The sequence below is a fragment of the Crocodylus porosus genome, unplaced genomic scaffold (assembly GCF_001723895.1).
Source record: "Crocodylus porosus isolate Cpor-Errol unplaced genomic scaffold, CroPor_comp1, whole genome shotgun sequence".
Classification (NCBI taxonomy): domain Eukaryota; kingdom Metazoa; phylum Chordata; order Crocodylia; family Crocodylidae; genus Crocodylus; species Crocodylus porosus.
Genome location: NW_017728943.1, coordinates 72,018,084 through 72,041,615, shown reverse-complemented (window position 1 = coordinate 72,041,615; position 23,532 = coordinate 72,018,084). Strand labels below are relative to the sequence as shown.

The window sequence follows — 23,532 nt, the reverse complement described above, 5'->3', positions numbered from 1 at the left end:
CAGTGATGTGCCCCCTGGGTTGCTTGCTCTGCACCAGCCTCTTACCCAGTGACTAGACCACTCTTTGCTGTACTTTATTCTGCTCCTCCATAATGAAGTTTGAAGACATGCCCTGTGAGAGTTAGTGTCCATGGGGTCAACACGAACGGTCAGCAAGTATTACCCCACAGGCTTACCACAGGGCCTGGGCAGTGCAGTGCAGAGCGCCTGGGCATACCTTTCCAATGTGGCAATGTTCTTTGAATCCTGCAGAGCCCCAGATGCATAGAGACCCAGTGGTGATGCTTCTATAACTTAAACCAAGGTTTTGGCTCCCCTTTCTACAACCGTTCTTGAGCCAGTAGAACAGGGTTTTTACTCCACTTACCTGCTTCCAGGCAATATAGCAGGGGAATCGCATGGCATTACTAGATACATTACATGTTTATCAGTACATTCATTGATTTTTTTTAAAATTCTGTAGCGATTCCACACACAGAGCTCTATTTAAAGAAAGCTGGGGAGGTTTCTTAGGATTTGATTAGGGATTCTACTTCACTCCTGTGCAGTTGTGACTCATAGTGCCAGAAGGATAATTAAGTCCAAACAGTCCACTCATTTGAGGTGCCTCAGTCTTCGGCTAGTCAACCTGAGACACCATGAGTGTAGTGTATTGAGGAGGCAATGACCTGTTCAGATCCCACAACGACAGAGTCATCTTGTAATTAGTGGATCCCATTTCCAAATTAGTGGACATTTGTAACATTTTGGCCTGTATTTTTGCAGACCCTTAAAATGCCCAAAACAATCATCCTGGAATCAGTACCTCTTCTACACGTTCCACATTGTTTCTGTAATGTGTTAGAACAGATTTACATGCAGTGAAAACATTTGTTCAGCATGTACTTTTATCACTGTATTGTACCTCTTGCTTTTGGTGGCACCTGCTTGCAGTAATAAACTCACTTCTGCTAAGATTAGTCCTGTACAATTATTAGAGCTCACTTTTGTGTGTACTAGTAGGTGAAACTGATACAGTTATTCTGATTTACTGTAATCAGCAAAAGCTTAGCCAATTTCCTAAGGAACATGTGTTAGTATATAACAGGCATGGCAAAAAAATGAAATGTGGTTAAATCTCTGAAAGAGGCAAACGGCTGAGGAGCTTGAGTCCCATTTTCAAAAGTGGCTGAAGTATTTAAGAACCTAAGTGCTAGTGATTTTTTTTTTTTCAGTGCTGTTTAGGTTCCTAAGTGCCTTGGTCATTTTTGAAAATGGGACTTAAGTAATTTTTAGCTCATGTCAACAAAATGATATACAGGCTTTGCCTTTGTCCCAGCCACAGCTTACACAGTGGTTGTAAGTAGTTAAGGAATACGGGTTTCCTTCACTTTATTCTGTACGTGCGTTCCTGGAAAACAGCGCGCAACTTAAATTCGCATAAAGGGAACCCAGTTTACAATGTAACAGATAGGGATATGTTCCAAGACCTCAACTGTACTGACCCCCAGACCTATTTCTACCACTTTTACAAGACAATTTTGGTACTCACCAACAGCAGACAGTACACGCAAGCACAGGACACTATCATAATGGGGGTAGCAACTACAAAAACGTGTCTCAGACAATGCGCAAGGAGCACAGATCCATACAGCAGACTATATTTTGGTGCTCATCACTCCCACAATGTACTGCACAAAGAAGCTGATTGTGGGTTTCCACTACACAAATCACATAGGAGTGAATTTACCTCACATATAATGAATTTTTGGTATAAAAAGGGTCATCGCATAAGAGTGAACTAACACATACAGAACCAGCATAAAGCGGGGGAAACCTGTACAATATCCGAGTCTTTCAAAAATGCATACCTATGATTAGGTTTCTGTATCCATCCATAGTAGCCAAATAAGTCCCCTAATTTTCAGCAGGGCTGAGCACCCAGGAATTCTTAGCTTCCCATGTCTGACCAGAAACTGAAAATCAGTCTCTGGGTTTCAACGTGAGTATGTGTAAAGGGATGCGGACCAAATCAGTGGTTCCTTTTGAAAATGGAGAATTAACTTCACTGTGTTTAGGTTTCTCATTCGACAGTACTATGAAATACTGTCTACCTAGAACACAGAGCATCTGTGACATTTTAGGTAATGCACATTTGTCAAACTTTTTGAGATCTTAATAGGAAAATTAATAAAGAAGTGCAAATTGTTTTTATGGGTGAGCACCAATGCAACTGTTCTATGTTGCAGTAGCTTTTTGAAGATGTGTAGAATCAAAATCTGAAGCAGCTGAGTGCAGTTAAGACTCCAGCTAACATTCTTCCTCCTACGACAATGTTATTATCAACAGCATCATGCATCTTAGTTATGAAAGAAGTGCTTTTATAGTAAAAAAAAAAAAAAATTATTAATGAGAAGGGAAAACGAGACACCCTACACAAAAGAACCCAATTGTTCTTTTCAGATCTAAGATTTGTTGCTTGTAAAAACATAGGGATTAGTTCTCAAGGAGAACTAGGATGTGAAACACAAATGTTTCTTAGTGCTTGCACTTGAGATTCTTATAAATGGTACAGTATTATCTGATTAGCACTATGCAATAGGAACTCCATTAACATTCAGTAGTACTGGGGTACTTAAGTCATGGGAAAGCAGACCTCATCTGCCTAGAACATGTGCAGTCTCTGGCATTAGATGATTCTCTGCAATATACACTTAGGACCTGATTTTCAGAGATGCTGAGTACCTACAGCTCCTGTTGGGTGAAACCCTGACTCTGAACCCTGAATTCAGTGGAATTTTTGTACAAGGCTTCACTTTTGGACCTCAGCTAGAGTTACAGGTACACAGCTCCCCCATCTCTGCCCATTTTCAGACACTTTCCTGAGAATTTGGATTTGGAACCCTGAACTGTCCTTCTAGTTCTTTTGCTCTTGCTTGGGCAATTCACAGGCATCAAGATACAGGAGAACTAAAGTAGCTGATTTCCTCCCCATTGAACTGTTCTCATTTACTGTGGCCTGTGGCTTCGTGGATTCCATTTTTGTTGTTCTCATGTACTCCAGCTGACAGTCTGGTCCTATCAGCTTTATTATCTTGAGTCCTTACCCCAGTTGCATGCTGATGTGAATCCCAACATGAAACTGGAGTTAACATCGGGGAGAATGAAGGTGCCACATATGTTTTGAGAACCTACAAATGCTGTATTCAGACCCACCAGGAAGTAGAAGTCTGTAAGCAAAGAGACCTGCAGAGTGGCCTCTTGGAATTCACATTTCAGTGTGCTTTCTCCCTTTTACCCCTTTTTTATTCATGTCTTGTTGAATGTTCTTGCTTCCCCCTCCCACACTTAAATGGGTACAAACAGAACCAACCCTAGCAGTGGCCTGTCAAACACTGATTGCCTCCCCAAGGATTTTACCTTATGAAGTATGCTTCAAATACACAAAAATAAGTATTATTGCATCAATCCAAATGGCTTCAGATTATTTCCATGAAATAGGCAGCCAGATGCTATGGAAGAGAGTGCCTGTACTTAAATAGGGAAAAGTCTACAGCACCATGAAGGGATTCCTCCTGTCCTGGGAGAGCCTACATGCCACTGAAGCAGTGCGCTGGGGGCCATAAAACCCTTTAAGTAGCTAGGGGAGAATTTCTTGAGCAGAAACAAAGAACAGCACAGGCATCTTAAAAAGCCCACCCCACAAACTCTAGCATAGAGGGGCTATTGTGAGAGGGACTGGGTGGGGGGGGGCTTCGCTAGTGTGCCCATGTAGAACCATATGAGGGAAATATAGTGTAGTTTCTATTACTAACAGTTTATTTTTAACACACAGTAGGGAGTGTTCAGACTTGCAGTGATAGGTGCAGAAAAAGAGACAGGCTTACCTTTCTTGTGATTTACAGACCAGAAATCAAGTCTGCAATCTCTTGTGGTATGCTTTATGCTGGTGGGTTTTTGTTAAATTAAAGGCAAAGTTATTGCACCCCTTGGCTACTCACATTAAATGTTTTTCCAATTTTAGCAACATTCTTTCCAGGCTCAGCTACATTTGTTTTTATATTCTCTATGGCAATTGATGACCTAAGCCTGAAACTGTATAATTCTGCAGGATCTCCTGTTATGTATTCTTCCACAGCTGTAGCTGAATCAGGGCTGTACAGTCTCATGACAAGTTGTAATTCCTAATGCTTTCTTTAATAAATTCCAGATTTAAAGAGTCAGCGAAGTTTACATATCCAAAGTAATAATTTTAAACAATAATAAGGACAAATCCTGAATCAGGATTGTATCTTGTTTTTTTAATCTTCTCTGATCTGACCAGACTCTACTTAGAGGAAACCCAGAGGAACAGATATGTGATGAAGCAAACACCTTAATCTTTTAATAATCAAATGGAAAATCCAGTAGCAGGTTGGCATAGAACTTAAGTAAGAAATTTCAGCTAAATCCTCACTGGGGACTACATAACAGATTAAAAATGTTGAGTTAGGGGAATATTTAGATATAATTAGAATAAGCCCTCAAGTTTCAAACAGTCTTCAGCTTATTGAAACTGATTCACCATTGCTATGGACCTTTGGAAGTCATTTAATAGGAGTACAGAGTGGGTGTAAGATGCTACTACATAGTACATTTGTACAGGTGTAAATGACTGCACAATACACATGACAGTGATGAAAAGCGCACAATAGCTACTTGGCTCAAGGCCTGTTAACCATGTGGAGTTATACCTGCTTTACCTCAGTGAATGAAAGAAGGTGTGTCAGGCCCTGCATGTTGGTAGATGAATAAGAAATGGCTCTGAAATTGACTGTCAAATCCAATTTTTACGGTGGGCCACACCAAATATCCAGAACCAAACACTGTTTACCCTTGCAGGGATGCTCAAATACATATCCACATATCATGGCTCAGGACAATCACCAACCATCATGATTGGTTATTTATTCAAAGCCAAGTGTGTGGTCATTGTATTGGAGATATTGGGAAATGTAATTGCTAGTGTGTTCAAGCAGCTACAGAAAAAGCTTGTTAATTATTATCTCTTGAGATATATTTCCATAATGCTAAAGGCCTTTTCCTAGCTTTAGCTGTAGGAACTCCCCTTGATGTAAGAGGGCAATATGAAGGCTGGGTGTCAAGGACAAGGAGAACAAATATAGAAGAGATTTCAGAAATGAATGTGGATCTGCCTGAATTATTGCAATATGGTACAATGCTGCACAGTATATGTGAAACCCAGCCTTTGCAGAAACATTGTCAAGTACTGTCTCCTCAGCCTGATTACTCATCACTTTCTCCTGGGAACTTGAACCTGTACGTTAAACTTCATTCCCTATCAATTTTGTCCTATTCCCACTTGACAAAACTTGGTTTCTCTCCTGGGCTTTTAACAGATCTGAAGCAAATCCTACTTGTTTGTAAATCCAACAAAGTTAGCTTCTTGCTCATGACACTCCCTGTTTTGATGGGCAAAAAGGTGTGTTTTCCAGTTTTAGAGTTAGCTTAACACTGTGGGATACCCCTCTTATGCTCAGTGGGAGAAGCTCAACTGGTAAAAACAAAATGTATACCAAAATAGATCTACCCTAGAAAGGAAGAGTAGCCAGTATAGATCCAGTTACTGGGGAATACTCCCTGCAGAGGGTATTACAGCAAGTGCATGGAGCCAGGCAGGATAACAATCTTGTGCCAACCTGAAAAGCAACTGTCAGTCATTCCAGGAAGAGGGAGGATGTGGCCAGATAGACTATGCTCTTGCTGTTGTCAGCTGCCAGGATGGAAGTCAGAGTATCCAGGAAGCTTCTTTACCTCTACCAGGGGCTGGGTTGAGAAGAAATGGGAAACATAAGCACAGCGTAAAACCACCTTTGCCATCCCTGTCAGTTTCTGGGCTGAGAGAATCTTGACTAAAAGAGATCATTGGGCCCCAGACTTGTAAGCAGTACAAATCTGGATCCAGATCTAGTGTTTGTCATCTGAAATGTCTCTAGGCCCCGATCACATGCTGTAGAAGGACTGTGCAGGATCAGGCTCCAGGAGACTGTTTGCATCAATGGAGTTATTTGCATTAGGGGCACCAGTCATTATACTAAGTGATGTACAAACATAAAATGAAAAGCTGGTCCCTATCCCTAAAAGCATTTGATCTAAGAATAAGACCAAACAACACATGAATACAGACAGACTGAGGTGGGGAGTATAAGAAAACAGTGAGACAGACTGGATTGGAATGGTGGGCTGGGGTCTCAGCACTAGCTGTGGTTGAGCTTTTGTAGCTGTCATTGAAAAAGGGCCATTTTGAGAAGTTTAGTGGAGAATGCTGGGCTGAATTTGCAGGTGGTAGTGGAGAGCCCCTCCCCCCAGGTGTAAGAGGCAATGTGGATTTTACCACTAAGGGGCTTGTTTGAAAATTTAGCAGATAGACAATGGAGGTTGGTACTGTGGACTGACTAGGGGGCAGGAGTTCATCTTTCAGTACTGAATGAGAGATGTAGGAGCATGGGGATAAGCCACGAAGAGACTTGAAAGTGAAGAGATGTAGCTTATGTTTTATGCAACAGAGAAGAAAGAACTGATGGAGAGATGCACAGAAAGGTGGAGGCAGGTGGATCTTTGCCACAGACTTCTGGATGGATATCTAGAGGGTAAGACTATATTGGTTAAGGCCAGAAAAAAAAGGATGTATCAGTAAGTGAGATGAGAGCTTGGGCAAGAGTTTTTTGCTGCATGCATAGACAGGAGAGGGTATATCTTAGAGCTGGTATGTAGAAAGAATTGGTGAGACTTAGAGAGAACCTGGATGTGATGACCACTTGTTGAGCTCAGTTTTCCACACGCTGAAAAGTGAGTGCAAGGTGGGAGTAAACTATCAAGTCAGAATGCTAGCACCTACACTCACATATCTAGGCCTAAAATATTTCACAGAGTGCCAGACTGAGGAGAATCAAGCCTCTGTATTCATTATACATCAGTCATATTTCCATTGAAGTTAATGGCAAAATTTCCAGTTTCCCTGAGAGAGCTGGTTTTGAATCTAAGCTTTACCTGTGTGGGGCCCAGAAACTATATATAATCTGGCAGTGTCAAAGGAATGGAGTGGCTTTTGGGGAGTTCCCCCAGTGCATTTGCATAAAACTGATGTAGGAAGCTATATACTGCCTCCTGTGCAGCCCAAGGGGAGAGGTGGCTGTCGGCACGTTGGGGCAAAGGTGAGAATGAAGGGTTATGACTGTTTTGAGCTGCCTAGAAGGAAGGTGGTCTTAGTAAAGCAATGTTTGCACCCATCCAGCCCAGCCCAAGTTACCGGTGCTGTGTTTTGTGCCCGTGGTTAGTAATCAGCTCTTGATAAGAGACAAGCCTTTCACTACAGGGCAGGTGAGAACTAGGATCATTTAGTCTGTTGGATAATAAATTTTGCTGCAAAATGAGGTGAGGGTGGTAGGGGAGGGATTGGAGATGGTCACAAAATCTTGGAATTTGGCAAATAGTTTCAGCTGAAATAATATGGGGGACTTAAAAGAGGTCAAAACGTTGTGCAGACATTTTGAAAAGGGAATGTTGCATTTTGGAAATGCCTGAATGAAACATTTTGTTTCATTTTTGCCTCTTCATGGCAAATTGGTATTTTTCATTGACGTAAAAAAGGACCTGAATTTTAAAAAAGGTCAAAAATGTGTTGGGGGAGGATGGGGAAAGGTTAAGTAATCAGAAAATAAAATAAAAGATTGTTGTTTGGGAGCTGAATGAAACATTTGGACTGGCCCCTAACACTTTTTCTTGTTCTTTGTTTTTTCAAAAAACATTTAAAAGTCTGTTTCACTTCAAACTGAATTGTTTTTTCTCCAACTTTTTTGTTTTCAGCAACAGAAAAGTCATTTATTCTCTCAGCTCTAGCCCTGTCCAATCCTTAAATCTAATGGCACGAACAAGGAGTATAGTTTAATCTGAGGTCAACCACACTTTGCTGTGATTCAAAGTGAAACCTGTGGTATCAAATGAATAAGAGCTGAAGGATTTTTAGATAACTGGCAGCTTCTCCGGAAGGTAGACTGCATAGGCCCATTTAGAAAAATAACCTAAATTCACAGGGCCTCAAAATCTGATCTGGAAATCTTCAAGACAACTTGAGTTTGTACACAGCTGAATGGCAGACTTTCACTCTTCTAGACATTCACACTAGTCTCATTCAACTGATTCATTAAAAGGAAACTGGCAGCCAACAAGCTAATGCTTCACAAAATACAAAGAGTGTGCAGGATCCCACACATTTGCTGGTTGATGAAGCTTCACAGAGCTCTCTAGTCAAAGCTGTCCTTTCTGCTTTGTTTTTACAAAGTGGGGCAATTTAAAGGGTGGTAGCATGTGACAGTGATAGGGTACACAGGATGAGACATTTTTACCACGGCACCATCTAACAGCTCTGAACATCCTGATAGAACATCAGAGAGAGAGAGAGATTATATCTGTCATAATACCTTGTAGGTAGGCTACAGCTTTGGACAAAAGTCTTAAAACAGCAGCTGAGAACAGTAGAGTGAAACAGTGTTTGGGCTATGCTCACCAATTCTTTGGGCTGTGCCCACTGACCTGCACTTTCTTTCTGCCTGTGGCAGGAAGGATTGGAGTGGTAGAAAAATTTTGCCAGGTCTCTGCTACTGTCTTAAGTGAGGTGGTGGAGAGGTTACCCATGCAACTGTCCAACTTGCTTTATGGCTTCTTACACCAGTGGTTCCACAGTGGTGGAACCAAGGGCTCCAGTGGAACCAAGAATCAAGGCCAGTGTCTTCCAAGCTAATTGGTTCTGCCCAGGGGCAGCTGTGAAGCTCCCTTGTCAACAGCTGTACTACTGAAATATTTGCCAACCCCTTGCCCATTCAGAAACATGAATCAGAAACTGAAATTGCAAAGACCCTAGATTTTTTTCTTTAACCTTGGCTTCATTTTATTTATTTTCTAGTCTTAAAACCTTTAATTTGCAGTTTGGTTATGTTTCAGCCTTTGCCTGCAACCAGGAAGGCTAGCATCTTATGTATTTAGGTGAGAAACTTAACCAGTCACTTGCCTCCAAGAGCCAGGGCTTTAGGTAGAACGCTGAATATCACAATGAGGCATGCAAAAAATTACAAGAGCTGGCAATACTGCAATTAATGGCTTCTTCCTCTCACAGGAATTCTACTAAATGGATTGAGAGGCCAAAAAAGAGTGCACATCTACGAAGTGGAATCTGTTGATTGTAATTGACATGAAGGAATCAAATCTTCCCTTCTTGCCAAAAAAGCTCAGACCTCATGTATAAGTCCTTTAGAGGCAGGATCAGCTTAATTTACAGCTCTCTGAAATTTAGAAAACAGTACCTCCCAGATGAAATATGGAGAATAGACACACAAGTAAAGATAACAGAGGTAACAGGAGAGCTCACATCTGATACATTGGAGACCCAAGGCTATGTCATTTTCTAGTTGATTCTCCTATAAAACGTTAAAAGAGAAATCATACCTTACACTGATAAAGGTGCATTGTGAGCCCTTTGATGCCAGCAGCAGCTAGGAGATGGGGAAAAAAGCTTTGATTATATTAATCCTAAAACAGGAAACCAGTGCAGAGACTTCTGGCTAATATATTTTTTCATTGCAGATTGCAAGATTTTAGCAGAGGTCTTGACTTTAGCAGATATCTTGACAATACTGAAAATAAAGAAGCAGGATTATCTAAACACCTTACAACTAACTACCTTATAACTGAATTCTACCAAGGCATTGGACTGATTACAGTGGCCGTATTTTCTACCTGTGCTAAAGGAGTTGGATGCAGACCTAATCTGGGCAAATAGATTGAAATCCTCTAAGGTTGGCTTCTTGTATTGAAATACTGTACCATTTACGTGTTTCATTAGTAACTGATGGGCATACATCTTGCCTGCTAAGAACAGGGATATTGTTTCTTCTCTGTTTTTTCAGTATCTTTTCAGAGCCACTGGAAATGTTTAATTATAATAATCCCCAAATTAAAGATATCAGCATTGGATGTATCTAATTTAAAATCAATGGGCAGCTTCTGTTATGCACCATCTGTTATACTGACTTCAGGGAAGTTGCACTAGTGTAACCAGGAGGGAAATTATGAGGAACTGTATACTACATCAGATGGTGTTTTGGCAATCATCTGCACACTGGCAAATTAGCACTGCCTGCTGTAGACCTAATATACAGAGTTAGAACATTTCCAGGATACAAAAATAGCTGAGGAAAGCAAGTTTACAGGATAGTATCAGAAAGCAGAGTTGCGTCACAGTGATATTTTCCATTTATCCTATGTAATGAAATAACTTGGGAATGAAAGTCCAAGCCAGTTTAAACAGCGTAGCCAGCTGTATCATAACACACATTACAAAACACATACTGCATGTTATTAGTAAGTGTCAGCATTAATTGAACAGAAAGGGGATCTCGGAAACAAACGCTGGCCCAAGAAATACTAACAATGTGATAGCACTTAACAACTTAAAGGACTTGTACAATGGGATTATTACCCATTTGGAATAATAGCCCTGAAAATACAATACTTCTGAAAATACCTGCTAATCCCTTCAAACACTTAAACAAATACTAGTTTTTGTACCCAACAGTCACAAGTTAGACACACAGTCTTGCACATATACCAGTAAACTGGTGTTCATGTAGGATGCGGGAAACTCCCAGGCGTACTTTTTGGCCAATTCTTCTCCTGAAAGCATGTGCAATTTCTGTCGACCTCAATGAAACTAACACACATAACCTCTAATTACGATATTCGGTCTGTGCTATTGTCTTAGCAATTTTTTTCTGCCACTAAGAGTAGCTAATCCAGAGGAATACAGGCTGCAAGGCCCCCTAGCTGGCTCCCCTGGTTTATTGGAACCCAGGTATTTGGGGAGAGCAACTGTGATTACAGAACATTGTTTCACTTAATTTTGAAATGCTGCAATGATGCTGGGTCAAACTCATCTCCGATGTAGCTCTGTAGAGACCAGTGAACTTGTACCAGGGATGAATGGCATGAAAACAGAGGGAAAGGTGGGATGTTCACAACAGCGTTCAACGGAAACAAGAAATGACTCCATGTATTGCACCCCTATGCTGCAAGCTCTGTGCTAGTGGTTCTGAAACCTTTCTGGATTCAAGGCACCCCTCCATAACTTTTGTGAATGGAGTGGCACCCAGTTTCAAAAATGGATTCATATATTACCGTCCTTACCCCCTTGCAGAGGGGCTAGGCAGTTGGGGGTAAGGTTTGGTCAGGCAGGGACGAGCCTGAGCGTGCACTTGTCTGCTTATCTCTTCACACAGTTCACACATCTCCAGGATCTAGTATCATCCCAGGGTCTCTGGTAGTCTGGTTGAGAATCACTGTTTCATGTATTTAGCTGCGTAATATCCTGGAAATTGAAAAGCAAAAGATAATATCATTAGCCAAGGAAGGCAAAAATAACAACAGAATTAAAATATCTTTTATTTTTATCTGTTGGGAATGAAGGAACAGCCTCCAGCTATGTCTTGTACAGAGTTTAACTGATATAAATTCCCACTACATAATTTTCTATTTTATATATAATCAGAAGCCATTTCAAGGACTTAGGCAAGATCCCAGACATTAGTTCTGTCCTCATGGAAAAATTCCTTGGAAGTTAGCCTCTGAACAAGTTTTGACTCAGAGCATGTATACAGATGGCTAAATTGCTATTTGTATTTGCTGACTGACTTTATAGGGCCTAATCCTGAAGTCCTTCCTTAGTCTAATCTCTCATTGATTTCAGTGGATGTTTTGACAGAATAGAGACTCTAAAGTTTGGTCCAGATAAGGTAAATGAGGACTGATGGCTTGTTTGAAAAGAACAGATTTTCCCACATCCAAGAATGGAGAGCTGTCAACATCACAAAATCTACCATCACAACTAACACATTTGGAGTGCTGTTCAACAGACGCACCCCAGAAAGGCTCAGGGCGCAGCAGGTCATGATGACTGAACTTTCCTCTTATTCTCAGAGTATGACTTCAGTTTAGGGATGGGACAACAGGCCACACTGTCCTGGGTGTCAGCGTACATAGAAGAGCTCAGACTTTAGGGCTGGCAATCTGACACCTTTCAAGATTACTCTTTTAGAACAAGAGAAGAACTGTTCATCACAGCTATTTCTGGCCATCCCAACACAAAGTTAGAATTTAGCTTTCTTTTCCCTCTTTTTCTTAACACAACTGCTGAGCTCTCCCATAGAACAGAAAGTAGATTGAGAAGCTGTTTGAGTAACCAGTATTGTCAAGTCAATGAAAAAACTATTTGAGATCATTTTGTCAAACTGCAGCCTGCTATTTTGCAATTTCTGTAGTTTCTCTTCTGAGATGGGACATTGCTTTTCACTTCCAGGGAAGGCTGTGTCTTCCACTGCCCCTGTAATGAAACAGCTTTTCTTATGGACTGTTTATATGATATATGCTTTTGTCCTGATGCAAGTATCACTGAAGGCAATAGGAGTCGTCTCATTTGCTCTTCCCTAGAAAAACTCCCATTGCCTTCTACAGACCTTGGATCAGGCCTCGCAGCAACTCACCACTGCAGAAGACCAAACTCAGGTAATTTGCAGCACTTCCCATGCTAATTTATATAATGAAGCTAGGAATATTGAAGTTGATTTTGCTGGACCCTAAAGGCATGTCCCCACAAGCGTGCACATGCAGGGGCCTGCGTTTCCCTCAGGACAGATATCAGTGGCACATATTTGTGCCCTTGCTACTTGTCCCCAGGTGTTCCCCTGCACATGCCCTCTGGCTCGTGGCAAATACACCTGGGTCGGGTAGGGGAGGCTGGGGCCAGTACCTGTCCCAGCAGCCTTACCTGGGGTTCCGGTTGCCTCCCAGGGCAGCAGCAACGGCAGTCTGGCTGCTTGTAGCTTAGCCAGCAGGCAGAGCATGGCTCTAGCTAGCCAGACTCTAGTTTTTGATGGTGCATGCTGCTGCCATGTGTGCCGCCTTGGGTTTTTTTAGCAGTGGGGGGGCAGGAGGTTGACACTGGGATCTTCTGGTGTCATGATGCAGTATGGTCTTCTGTCTTTTGAGGAAAGTATAGTATAGGAGAATGAAGACAGCAGATAGAGCTTCCAAAGGGCATCATGAAACTAAAACCACACTGTTTTTTAGATGTGTCCCCCCTGCTCCTCCCAACCCCCTCCCGAGCCTTTTCTGTGGAAAACAGGCACTTTACACAAAAAATGAAATAGCTGTAAACCTGATTTTCTGTCCAAAAGAAGTTTTAGTGGGAAAAAATTGACCAGCTGTTGTTGCCCCTTTTTTGCCCAAAAGACTCTGGCTTTGTCACAGTATTATTATGACATAATATGAGGATAGTGTCATATGAAACTAGCACTGCTCAGTACCACTGTAACTTAATATCATGTTAGAAGTCCCCATTGATGTCAATGGAAGCAGAATCTGTATTAACTTTGATGTAAGCCCAAACTGCTGTGAAGTGTATCATGAGGAGATAATTCTGCCTTGCCCCAAATAATTCAAATGTTTTTTTAAGCACAGACCAACATGGGATGATCCCACAGTATTAAGCATTAGGGGGTGCCCTGCATTGAAAAAAGGATGTTGAGACACATCCCACATTACACATTAAAGCTGCTTCTGAGTTGAGTTACTATGAAGAATGACATAGTTCCTCAACCTTTGAGTTTTCCTCAGTTCACAGTATAGCATTACAATGGGCCCTGCATGATGATTGTCTATTGGCCCCAGACCATAAACCTGATTGCAGCTGAATATGGCACATTTATATAACTCTCCACAGTACCTGGAGATAGTAGAAATACAAGAGATGTTTTAATAGGTGACATGGGTAGTAAATGCTAATAGGCCTCTAACTTGTTGGTTGTGGCACTACATAGGGAGTCAGGGGAGGATGGGGAAACCTGCAGTGGGAGAAATGAAGCAGATCTGGGAGGAGATGTATCAATGCTAGATGGAAAAGAAGTCCACTAGAAGGGGCAAGTGGGAGGGGCAGGGGCAGGGCAGGTGCAAGAGGAAGAAAGTGACAGGGGCTAGAGACAGAAATTACACATACACTGATATAAGTGATCAGAAACTGGTTCAAATCTGTAACACAGCTGAAGTTCAGTGCACATAAACCACTTTCAAAATGACCCAAACCGGTTTAAGATAAACCTGGATGAATATAGTATCAGACTTAACTGATTTAGGTTAAATTTGTTTATTGAACTTCTGTCCCAGATCCCCTCTAGATTCAAGTTAACTCTCAGTCCCCCAGCATTCCAGGATGCTTTGTACCTCCTCCACAAAGCCACCTCACAGGATGGGTGGGCTAGCTTTGGTCCAAACTGTCTGCTCCAGCTGAGCAGGGGTGTGTGTTTTAGTGCTCTCTGGCTTCTGGCCTGAGTCACTGCAGGCATGTGGCTGCATTTCCAGAATCAAAAGTGAATGTCTGTTCACTTGCTTATTGGTTCAACTTATACACCTTAAACTAACCTGCAAAGATTGAATTTATTTAGCCTTGGGCTTTTTGACTGTCTGTACTTAGCCAGGGTGACCTGTTAAGCCATTTTGGAATTTATTTATTTATGTGAGAGTCCCATGACTCCTGGCTGCAGCTTCTCCCTTTTGAGAGGCTAGAACATCTCTGTTGTGGAAGTTCTGTAGAGAATCCTTAACATGTCCTCCCTGAAACTCCAGGGATGGGAAGATACATTGTGGGGAGGAAGGGATCGGGGTGGGGGGGTGAGAGAGAGGGAGAGAGAGAATATCTGGCTACGGGGGGCAGTGACTAATCAGGTTAGTGGCTATGGGGACAATGAGTAAGTGGGTGGATGACTGAGAGCAGCAGGTGGGCATACTGCTGTGCGGAGCAGCAAGGGAGCTGACGTATAGGTTTGTGGGGGGCGTACGTGAGTGAGTTGGTGGTGCTTAGGTGAGTAGTTGGGGCGGGAGGGGAAGTGAGTTGGTGCCGTGGGTTGTATGTGAGAACAGGCAGGCGAGCTCAGTCAATGCACATGTGTGTGGTTGGGCCTAGTGAGTGCGTGGGTGTATATATGTATGTATGTGTGGTGCTTTTGTGCCAGTGTGCGAGTGTTGGATGTGGGCAGGCAGCAGGTGGGGGGAGCAAGGGGAATGCAAGCAAAGGGAGTGAAGGAGGAAGGAACAGCTTTGAAGGGCAAACCGGGGGTGGGGGAAATGAGGGGAAGGACATGGGAGTGAAAGCAAAACCTAATTCAGGGGCAGAAAGGGAGGAAGTGGGAGAAGAAATTCAACTGGAGGCAGTGGAAAAACTGTGTGTGGGGGAGGGGAGGGAGAGCAGTGACAACAGAGACTAAGACGGTGGGATTTTAAAACTGCTTTAAGGATGCCTGATAGCAGATTGTTAAAATAAACGCAAAGAAGGGACCCTGGATACTCCATGCTCACAGGGAATCCACTTTTCAAAGCTAACTGTACGAATACCCTCCTAATCTGTGCCTACAGGCGGCAGAGGTCTGCACACAAATCCCTGCTTTTGCGTGTGTGGCGGTTAGTTGCATAAATGGCCACCCACGCATGTGTATTCCAGCTTCAGCGTACATGCGTCTGAGGTTTGTCTGCACCAGTTCAGCCTATGCAAATTAAGGGGCACCTCTAACTGTGAAAAACTGGCCTGTCTCTTGTGAGCAAGGCTTTGTGATTTCACCTCATTCCCCTCAGCTTATCAGTATGTGTGTTTTTGACTTTGTAAATCATAGAGCAATAGGGCTGGAAGGGACCTCAAGAAGTCATCTAATCCAGCCCCCTGCCTGAGGCAGGATCATACCTATCAGTGATTCTGATGCAGGTTGTGCTACCAGTCTGGAGGCTGCTAGCCCACTCTGAGTCAGTAGGAAAATCCTGCAAACCAGAGGGTTTTAGCCCAACTTCCTCCTACCTTTCCATCCACACAGAAATCTTTTACTTCGGTTTGGAGGTGCTTTTGCCACAGGCTGTTTGGCTAGAGGTTTGGGGGTGTTCATTGAACCCTGGGCTCTTTAACTTGGACTGGAATCTGCCCACCTTACAGTTAGGATGTAGGCTATGTCACTTGAGCACAGGTATTCATCTAGGCACTGCCTTCCCTTAGTTCCCTCCCTAAGGGACAGAAAACTCTTCTGCATTTGATACAGCTGATTGGGAAGGAATGATGCAGTGTCTCGGCATAAAAAACAATGAACCAGTGCTCCCCCAAGCATGTGTGAGCAAGTGCAGAACCAGGGAGGGGATTAATAAGGTGGGTCTGCAGTGAGGATGCTCACAGCCTGGCTAGTCAAAGTAGGGTGCTCAGAACTTCGTTCCAAACCAGGCTGACCCTGCCAAAAAGATATGCCTTCCCAGTCTAGCTTTGGAAGAGGAGTCAGCTGCTTCCCATGTGCACCAGCCAGTCTACCTCTTTGCAGCTTTGCTCTGATTTCCCTTAGCCCAGGCCAACTCCTGACCAATCTGCTCATCTTTACCATCCATTCCTCTATTCCTTTGCTCACTGGGCTCTTATCTTTAAAACTGTCCCTGCAAATGTGATGCCATCAACACGTTATTAAAATCCTTGTTGAGTCTGTCTGAGCCTGTTCCTCATTCATTGACATTCTGTGGCACCGTGAGAGGTGCTTGCTTTATGAGAAGCTCTTGCTTTATGAGAAGCTTAATTCAGAACTTAATTCAGCCTTTCCCATTAACTTGAGAAAAAACGAAATGCCTCTGTAGGGCAAGTGGCAATTTTTTCATTGTGGTAGTAGATTTCAAAGTCTCCCATGCTCCTGGAGCTTTGTTGAACTTTCATCAGTTACTATTTAAGTGGAAGATAATTACTTTCAAATCTAGTGACCATGACACTGCCAAGCAGATGCAATGCTTGGGTTTGGATAGTGCATCTTTGGTTTAGTGCTTTTCCTAAGCTATTGTGTTCTTTCACAATTCATTTCTGGGCCTTTGATAGTAGTTAGAAAAATTAACATGAAATCATGCATTCTCCATGTTTATTCCCTCTCTGTGATTCCACATGAGAGATGGTGACAGGTCACAAAAGGATTTCTAACTACTGGAGTTTGCAAATTCCAACTTGGATCATGGGTTGAGAAATGAAGGCACATCAGCAGGCATCAGCTGACAGTTTTGCTGAGTTATTCAAGATGGGGTGCTTATACTCCTGAGGGTAAATGGTGCACTTCTAGAGCGTATATGGGAGGAAGGAGTGGAAAAGGAGATGGGAAAGGGGAAATATACATGGCGGGAAAGAAAGATAAAGGAAAAGTGAAGAAAACTCTATAATATGTCTTAAGTTGTTGGAACGGTTATAGTGTGGTTGCAGCGATATAGTACATTTTATTGTCCATAACATTAATTGTAGGGGTACACAGCAGTGCAACAGACTTAAAAAAAGGATATGCAAACCAGTGCACAGGGCTGTCAAGAGTCCAGCTTGTAATAGAGATGTGCATGGCTAACTATGAAGCCATTTAACTGCATAACTCAGTAGAGGCAGTACACCATGGCTGAGGGGACTTAGTTCTCTATTGCTCTGCATTTTGCATAGTAATTTACTCTGGCATGTAGTGAGTGTAAATCCTTTCCTTTCCATTTTATGCTCAGTTTACACCAGGGTAAACTGGTGTAAACTCAGTTTACACCAGGGTATGGCATACACTCATACAAGCTACAGAGCAATGTAGAATCAGACAGGGGCACCTGATATGCTGACTAAGAAAGTGCTATTTTTAGTTCATTAACTTTCTTAGCATGTTATATCTGTTTTATTTCTCTTTCATAACGTAGAGGATCTGAAGGTAGGTCAGAGGCCAGTGATCTTGTCTCAGGTCGTAAAGTCCCTTTGCCACCTCCTGGCAATGCCCAGGAAAAAGAGTGGGGTAGCTACAGCCTCTATTTCCACTTGCATTATTATATATTTAAATAAGTAATCTCAGAGGAATTGTATCAAAGTATCATAGTGCTTAGGGTTGGAAGGGACCTAAACAGATTGTCAGGTCTGAGCCCCTGCCCCAGGCAGGAACAAGTGCTGTGGTCATAACACCCCAGCCAAATATCTATCCAGCCTCCTCTTGAAGACCCCCAAGGTAGCAGAGAGCACCACATCCCTTGGGAGTCCATTCCAGAGCCGGGCAGCCCTAACCATGAAGTAATGCCTCCTGATATCCAGCCTGAAACTTCTTTCTAACAATTTGTGGCCATTATTCCTAATAACCGCTGGGGGTGCCCGGAGGGAATGCAGTCTTACCCAATTTCTTCTGGCCTCCCCTGGTCAGTTTGTAAATGGCCATCAGATCCCTTCTCAGCCTTCTCTTGTGGAGGCTGAATAGATTTAGGCCCTTTAACCTCTCTTCGTAGGGCCTGACCTGCTGCCCCTTGACCCTCCTCTGGACCCTCTCAATGCTAGCCACATCCCTCTTGAAGTGTGGCGCCCAGAACTGGACGCAGTACTCCAACTGTGGCCTGACCAACGCCACATAGAGGGGAAGGATCACCTCCCTGGACCTGCCTGTGATGCACCTGTAGATGCACGACAAGGTGCGGTTAGCCTTACTGACTGCTTCCTTGCATCAGCAGCTCATGTTCATCCTGGAGTCAGCAATGACTCCCAAGATCCCTTTCTGCCTCTGTGTTGACAAGAAGGGAGTTCCCTAGCCTATAGGTGTGTTGCTGGTTGCTTCTCCCTAGATGCAGCACCTTGCACTTGTCTGTGTTGAATTCCATCCTATTCTCATTGGCCCACCTTGCAACCTGTCTAGATCTAGCTGGATTCTGTCCCTCCCCTCCAGTGTGCCCACCTCGCCCAACATCTTAGTGTTGTCAGCAAATTTGGACAGTGTGCTTACCACATCCACATCCACATCCAGATCGCTGATAAAGATGTTGAATAGTACAGGGCCCAGGACCGAGCCCTGGGGAACTCCACTGCTCACAACCCTCCAGGTCAAAAACAGCTTGTCCACCACCACTCTCTGGGTGCGATCATCTAGCCAGTTTGCCACCCACCTGACTATGTAGGCATCAATGCCACAGTCCTGTAGTTTTTTTGAGAAAATGTGTGAGAAACAGTGTCGCAGGCCTTCTTAAAGTCCAGGAAGACAACATCTACCTCAACGCCCTTGTCCACGGACTTCGTGACCTGATCATAAAAGGAAACCAGGTTAGTCAGGCAGGATCTGCCCTCAGTGAACCCGTGTTGGTTGCTCCTGAGCATTACCTCCACTGCTGGGCCCTTGCGGATGTGTTCCTTGATAATTTTCTCAAAGGTCTTCCCAAGGACCGAGGTGAGACTGACTGGGTCCTCGTTCCTCCCTTTCTTGTAAATGGGGACCACGTTGGCCCTTTTCCAATCCTCTGGTACCTGCCCAGAACCCTACGAGCGCTGATACAGTTGTGCCACGGGTACTGCTATGACCCCTGCCAATTCCCTCAGCACCTTCAGGTGAAGAGCATCTGGACCTGCTGATTTAAATATGTCCAGCCCCTCCAAAAGTTCCCAAACCAGGTTGTCCCTGACCCTAGGCATGGCGGTGCCTCCCCCAGGTCCGTCCGTAATCTTAGTGGGGGAGATGTCCCGGTCCCTGTTCAGACATGGAGACAAAGAATTCGTTAAAGAGGTCAGCTTTTTCATTTGCTGCAATCACTGGATTGCCAAGCCTGTCCTGTAGGGTCCCTGTTACCTGGTGCCTTCTTCTTGCTCCTTGTGTATTTGAAAAAGGACTTTTTGTTATCCCTAATTCTGGCCGCTAGCCCTAGCTCCATCTCTGCTGTGGCCTTCCTAACAGCCTTCCTGCAGTCATGAGTAACGGAGGTGTAATTTTCCTTGGTGATAGCCCCTTGGTATCAACTGCTTGTACACCTCCTTTTTTGGCCTCAGGCATTCCTGGATGCCTCTGCTGAGCCATGGGGTTTTTTTAGCACTCCTGCCCCCCTTGGTGCACAATGGGACCGACTCCCTTTGGGGTCGGAGGATTGTCTCCTTGAGGAGGAACCACCCATCTTGGTCTCCCATCTCATTGAAGCTCCAAGACCCCAATGCCTCTCCTACTAACCTTCTTAGCTCACTGAAGTCAGTCGTCCTGAAGTCAAGGACTGTTGCCTTACTGCTTGTTTTCATCGCCCTGCACTGGATAGTAAATTCCAGCAGGCGATGATCACTGTCAATCAGGTGGTTGAGTACCTGCAGACTGCCTACCAGGTTGTTGCCTGTGGCAAGGACCAAGTCCAGCAAGGCATTTCTGCTGGTGGGACTATGTACCTCCTGGGTTAGGTGGAGGTCCTGTATCCTGGCTAGGAACCTACATGAACGGTTGGACCTGGCTGACTGCTCCTCCCAGCAGATGTTGGGTAGTTTAGGCCACCCATGACAACCACATCCCTTGACTGTACAGACTCCATGAGCTGACCTGAGAATTCCAGGTCCAGCTCGTCCCCCTGGTGAGGTGATCCGTAGTAGACGTCCACTATCAAGTCCCTTTCCCCACGACCCCCTTGCATTCTTACCCAAAGCGCCTCAGTTTGCCCCTCCTCTGATCCCATCCTGATCATCAAAGATGTGTATTGCTCTTTGATGTACAGCGCTCCACCCCCAACATTTTTCCCTGTTCTGTCTTGCCTGTACAGCCTGTAATCCTCAATGTTCACTGCCTAGTCGTGGGTAGAATCCCACCAGGTCTCCGTGAGCCCCACTAGGTCTGGGTTTTTGCTAGCTAGCAGGAGGGCAAGTTCCTCCTGCTTCTTCCCCATGCTTCGAGCATTTGTGTAGAGGCATTTGAGGCTGCCTGTGGGTGTATGTGCCCCACCCTCTTGTGCCTAAGCCGGCCCTGGCCCCTGTCACTTGCCTGGGTCACCTGGCTTGGCTGCAGAGTGTCCTCTTGTTCCTTTACATCCCCATCCCCTGGCGAATCTAGTTTAAAGCTCACTGTATGAGATCAGCCAGCCTGGGAGAAAAAACACACTTACTTTTCAGGGTGAGATGAAGCCTGTCCCATCCAAGCATGTCCTCTGTGCAGAAATGTGGGTCATGGTCCAAGAACCCAAGGCCTGCCTGGTAACACCAGCTCTGAAGCTGCTGGTTGACCTCGCCAATGCATGCCTCATGGTGCTGTCTGCATCTGCTCACTGGGAGAATAGAAGAGAAAACCACCTGCACCCTGAACTTGGCCCTCAGAGCCTTGTAGCCTCTCACGACACAATCTGGGCTGCTCCTGGCCACATCATTCATTCCCACATGGATGAGGACCATGGGGTATTGATCAGAGGAACAGTTCCTGGATGTGAGGATCCAGCTTGGAGTCTGGGCACACATGTAGGCTTGAACTTGCAATTCTTTGGTCCCAGAGTCAGCATGCACACCCTTCAGCCAAATGGCCAGGACAAGCATAAGGTCTTTAAAAGCATGGTTGCTGTCTGGAGCTGGGCACACACCCAGCCTTGAACTCTCAATCTTTTAGACCAAGATTGAGCACAAACTACTAAGGCAGCTAGCAAGATTAGCATCCAGGGCTTTCCCATGAACACAGTGACCATTTCCACTCCTACAAGCTCTGCTTTTTTTTTTCTCCCCCCTGTCACTTCATACTCACCCCTACTTGACCCAGCCAGGACTCAAAGTGTGCTCTCTTGCATGGTGGCAGAAACTCTGCTACTCAGCCACCAACCACTGCTAGGACAACAACACCATTGTGGTGTTACTTGGGTGGGTGTTTAAATGTTAAGGAGAGTACCAAAAACAAAATATACTTCCTTGAAGGGGAATGTTGTGATTATTTTGCCTGAAACAGCTGTTCCTGTGAGTGCATCTCTGTGCTTGTGTGTGTGCACAAGTGTGAAATATAATTTCAGAAATTTTGTCTATCAAAACCATGGTATGCAATAGCGAGAAACTGAAGTTCCTGATCATGAAGATGGCTAAAAGAAAAGATTTATATGCAGGCGATATTTCAAGAAGTAAGATTATTGAGCCCGGAAAGGAAAACGCAACTTGAAGGAGATGTTTAAGGTTACTGGGAAAACTGATCTGTTCCTTCCTTTCCTGTCTAGTAGTACAACAAGACTAGATTACTCAGTGAAAGGAAAAGGGAGTACATTTAGCCCTATACAAACAAATACTTTTTCTTTCCACCCATAGGCAGGCAGTGGAGCTCACAGCCACAGGCTGTCACAGACTGGAGTAAAGAGCTGTTCGGACAAAAAAAAAAAGGCTGGAGACATACAAACTCTGCATTGTGCAGTCTAAGATGTGAAATTGTGTGTTTCAGGTCAGGTCATATGGCAGTCATCTGAAAGATGCAAGAAGGAATTTTCACACAGCATAGGCAACGCAGAACAAATGTGTATATGGATTATGGGCTGGGCTCTCATTTCTTCTATTTTGCTTTGGCTGTGTAAAGCCCTCTTAAGTATTTGCAGTTTATACCACTGTCAAGGCCATTTATATTGCTGGAAAGAGATAAAGGGACCTTCATAGATTTCATAGACATTAGGGCTGGAAGGGACCTCAGAAGATCATTGAGTCCAGCCCCCTGCCCAAGAGGTAGGAAGTCAACTAGGGTCAAAGGATCCCAGCAAGACAGACATCCAAATGTTTTTTAAAAGAGTCCAGAGTAGGTGCTTGCACCTCTGGTGGAAGTCTATTCCAGGCCTTGGGGGCTCACACAGTAAAAAAGTTTTTCCTTAAGTCCAGCCTAAGACTGTCTTCGAGGAGTTTATGACTGCTTTATGTTGTCGGCCCTTGGGGTGCTCTAGTGAACAGGTTCCCCCAGATCCTGATGTATACCCCTTATATACTTATAAGCAGCCACCAGGTCCCCCCTGAGCCTGCACTTTTCCAGGCTGAAGAGTCCAATGGCTCTCAGCCTTTCATCATAAGGCCCATTCTCTTGCCCTCTGATCATGCACGTGGCTCTCCTGTGGACTCTCTCAAGCTTCTTGACATCCTTCTTGAATTGTGGAGCCCAGAATTGGATGCAGTAGTCCAGCTGCGACCTCACCAAGGCTGAGTACATTGGGAGGATGACATCCTGAGATTTGCTTGAGAAGCATCTATGGATGCAAGCTAGAGTTTTGTTTGCTTTCCAGCTGCAACATCACATTGGTGACTCATGTTCATTGGTGGCTCTTATGGTAAAAGAGAATCAGGGTCTTTGTGTTTCATCTTCACCTTCCTCTAAAGCAGAGGTGTCAGACTCACCTGGGGCCCCAGGCCAGATCTGGACTGCAGAGTTTCTCATTGGTCTGATCCAGTCCGGGGAGCAGGGGTGGCTGCTGTGGTGTGGAGTTACCATGACAGTGAGTCCAGTGATGAGGGATCTGGCAGCAGTGGTGAGGGGTCTGGCGACAGCAGTGAGTCTGGGGGAAAGGGACAGGAGGTGGGAGTAGTGAGCCAAGCTCACCACCAACGGTAACGGCTGGTGGGGCCAAAGGGCCCAGAATTTCAGGGCAAGCAACACCCCCAACTTCCACTGGTAGCCTGGTGGGCCTGATAGGCTCTGTGAACCAAGTTCAGCCGATGGGCCA

At 44.3% G+C, this 23,532-nt stretch overlaps 1 protein-coding gene across 1 annotated transcript in view; it reads left to right on the top strand.

Moving 5' to 3' along the window:
• Window positions 1-23,532, top strand: part of ITPKB (inositol-trisphosphate 3-kinase B) — a gene marked incomplete at its 5' end in the record, with an annotated part of 92,693 nt that overhangs the window by 5,998 nt on the left and 63,163 nt on the right. The window contains one exon of the mRNA XM_019548583.1: window positions 12,517-12,591. Within this exon, the coding sequence (XP_019404128.1) occupies window positions 12,517-12,591 (75 nt within the window). The remainder of the gene's footprint in view (window positions 1-12,516; window positions 12,592-23,532) is intronic.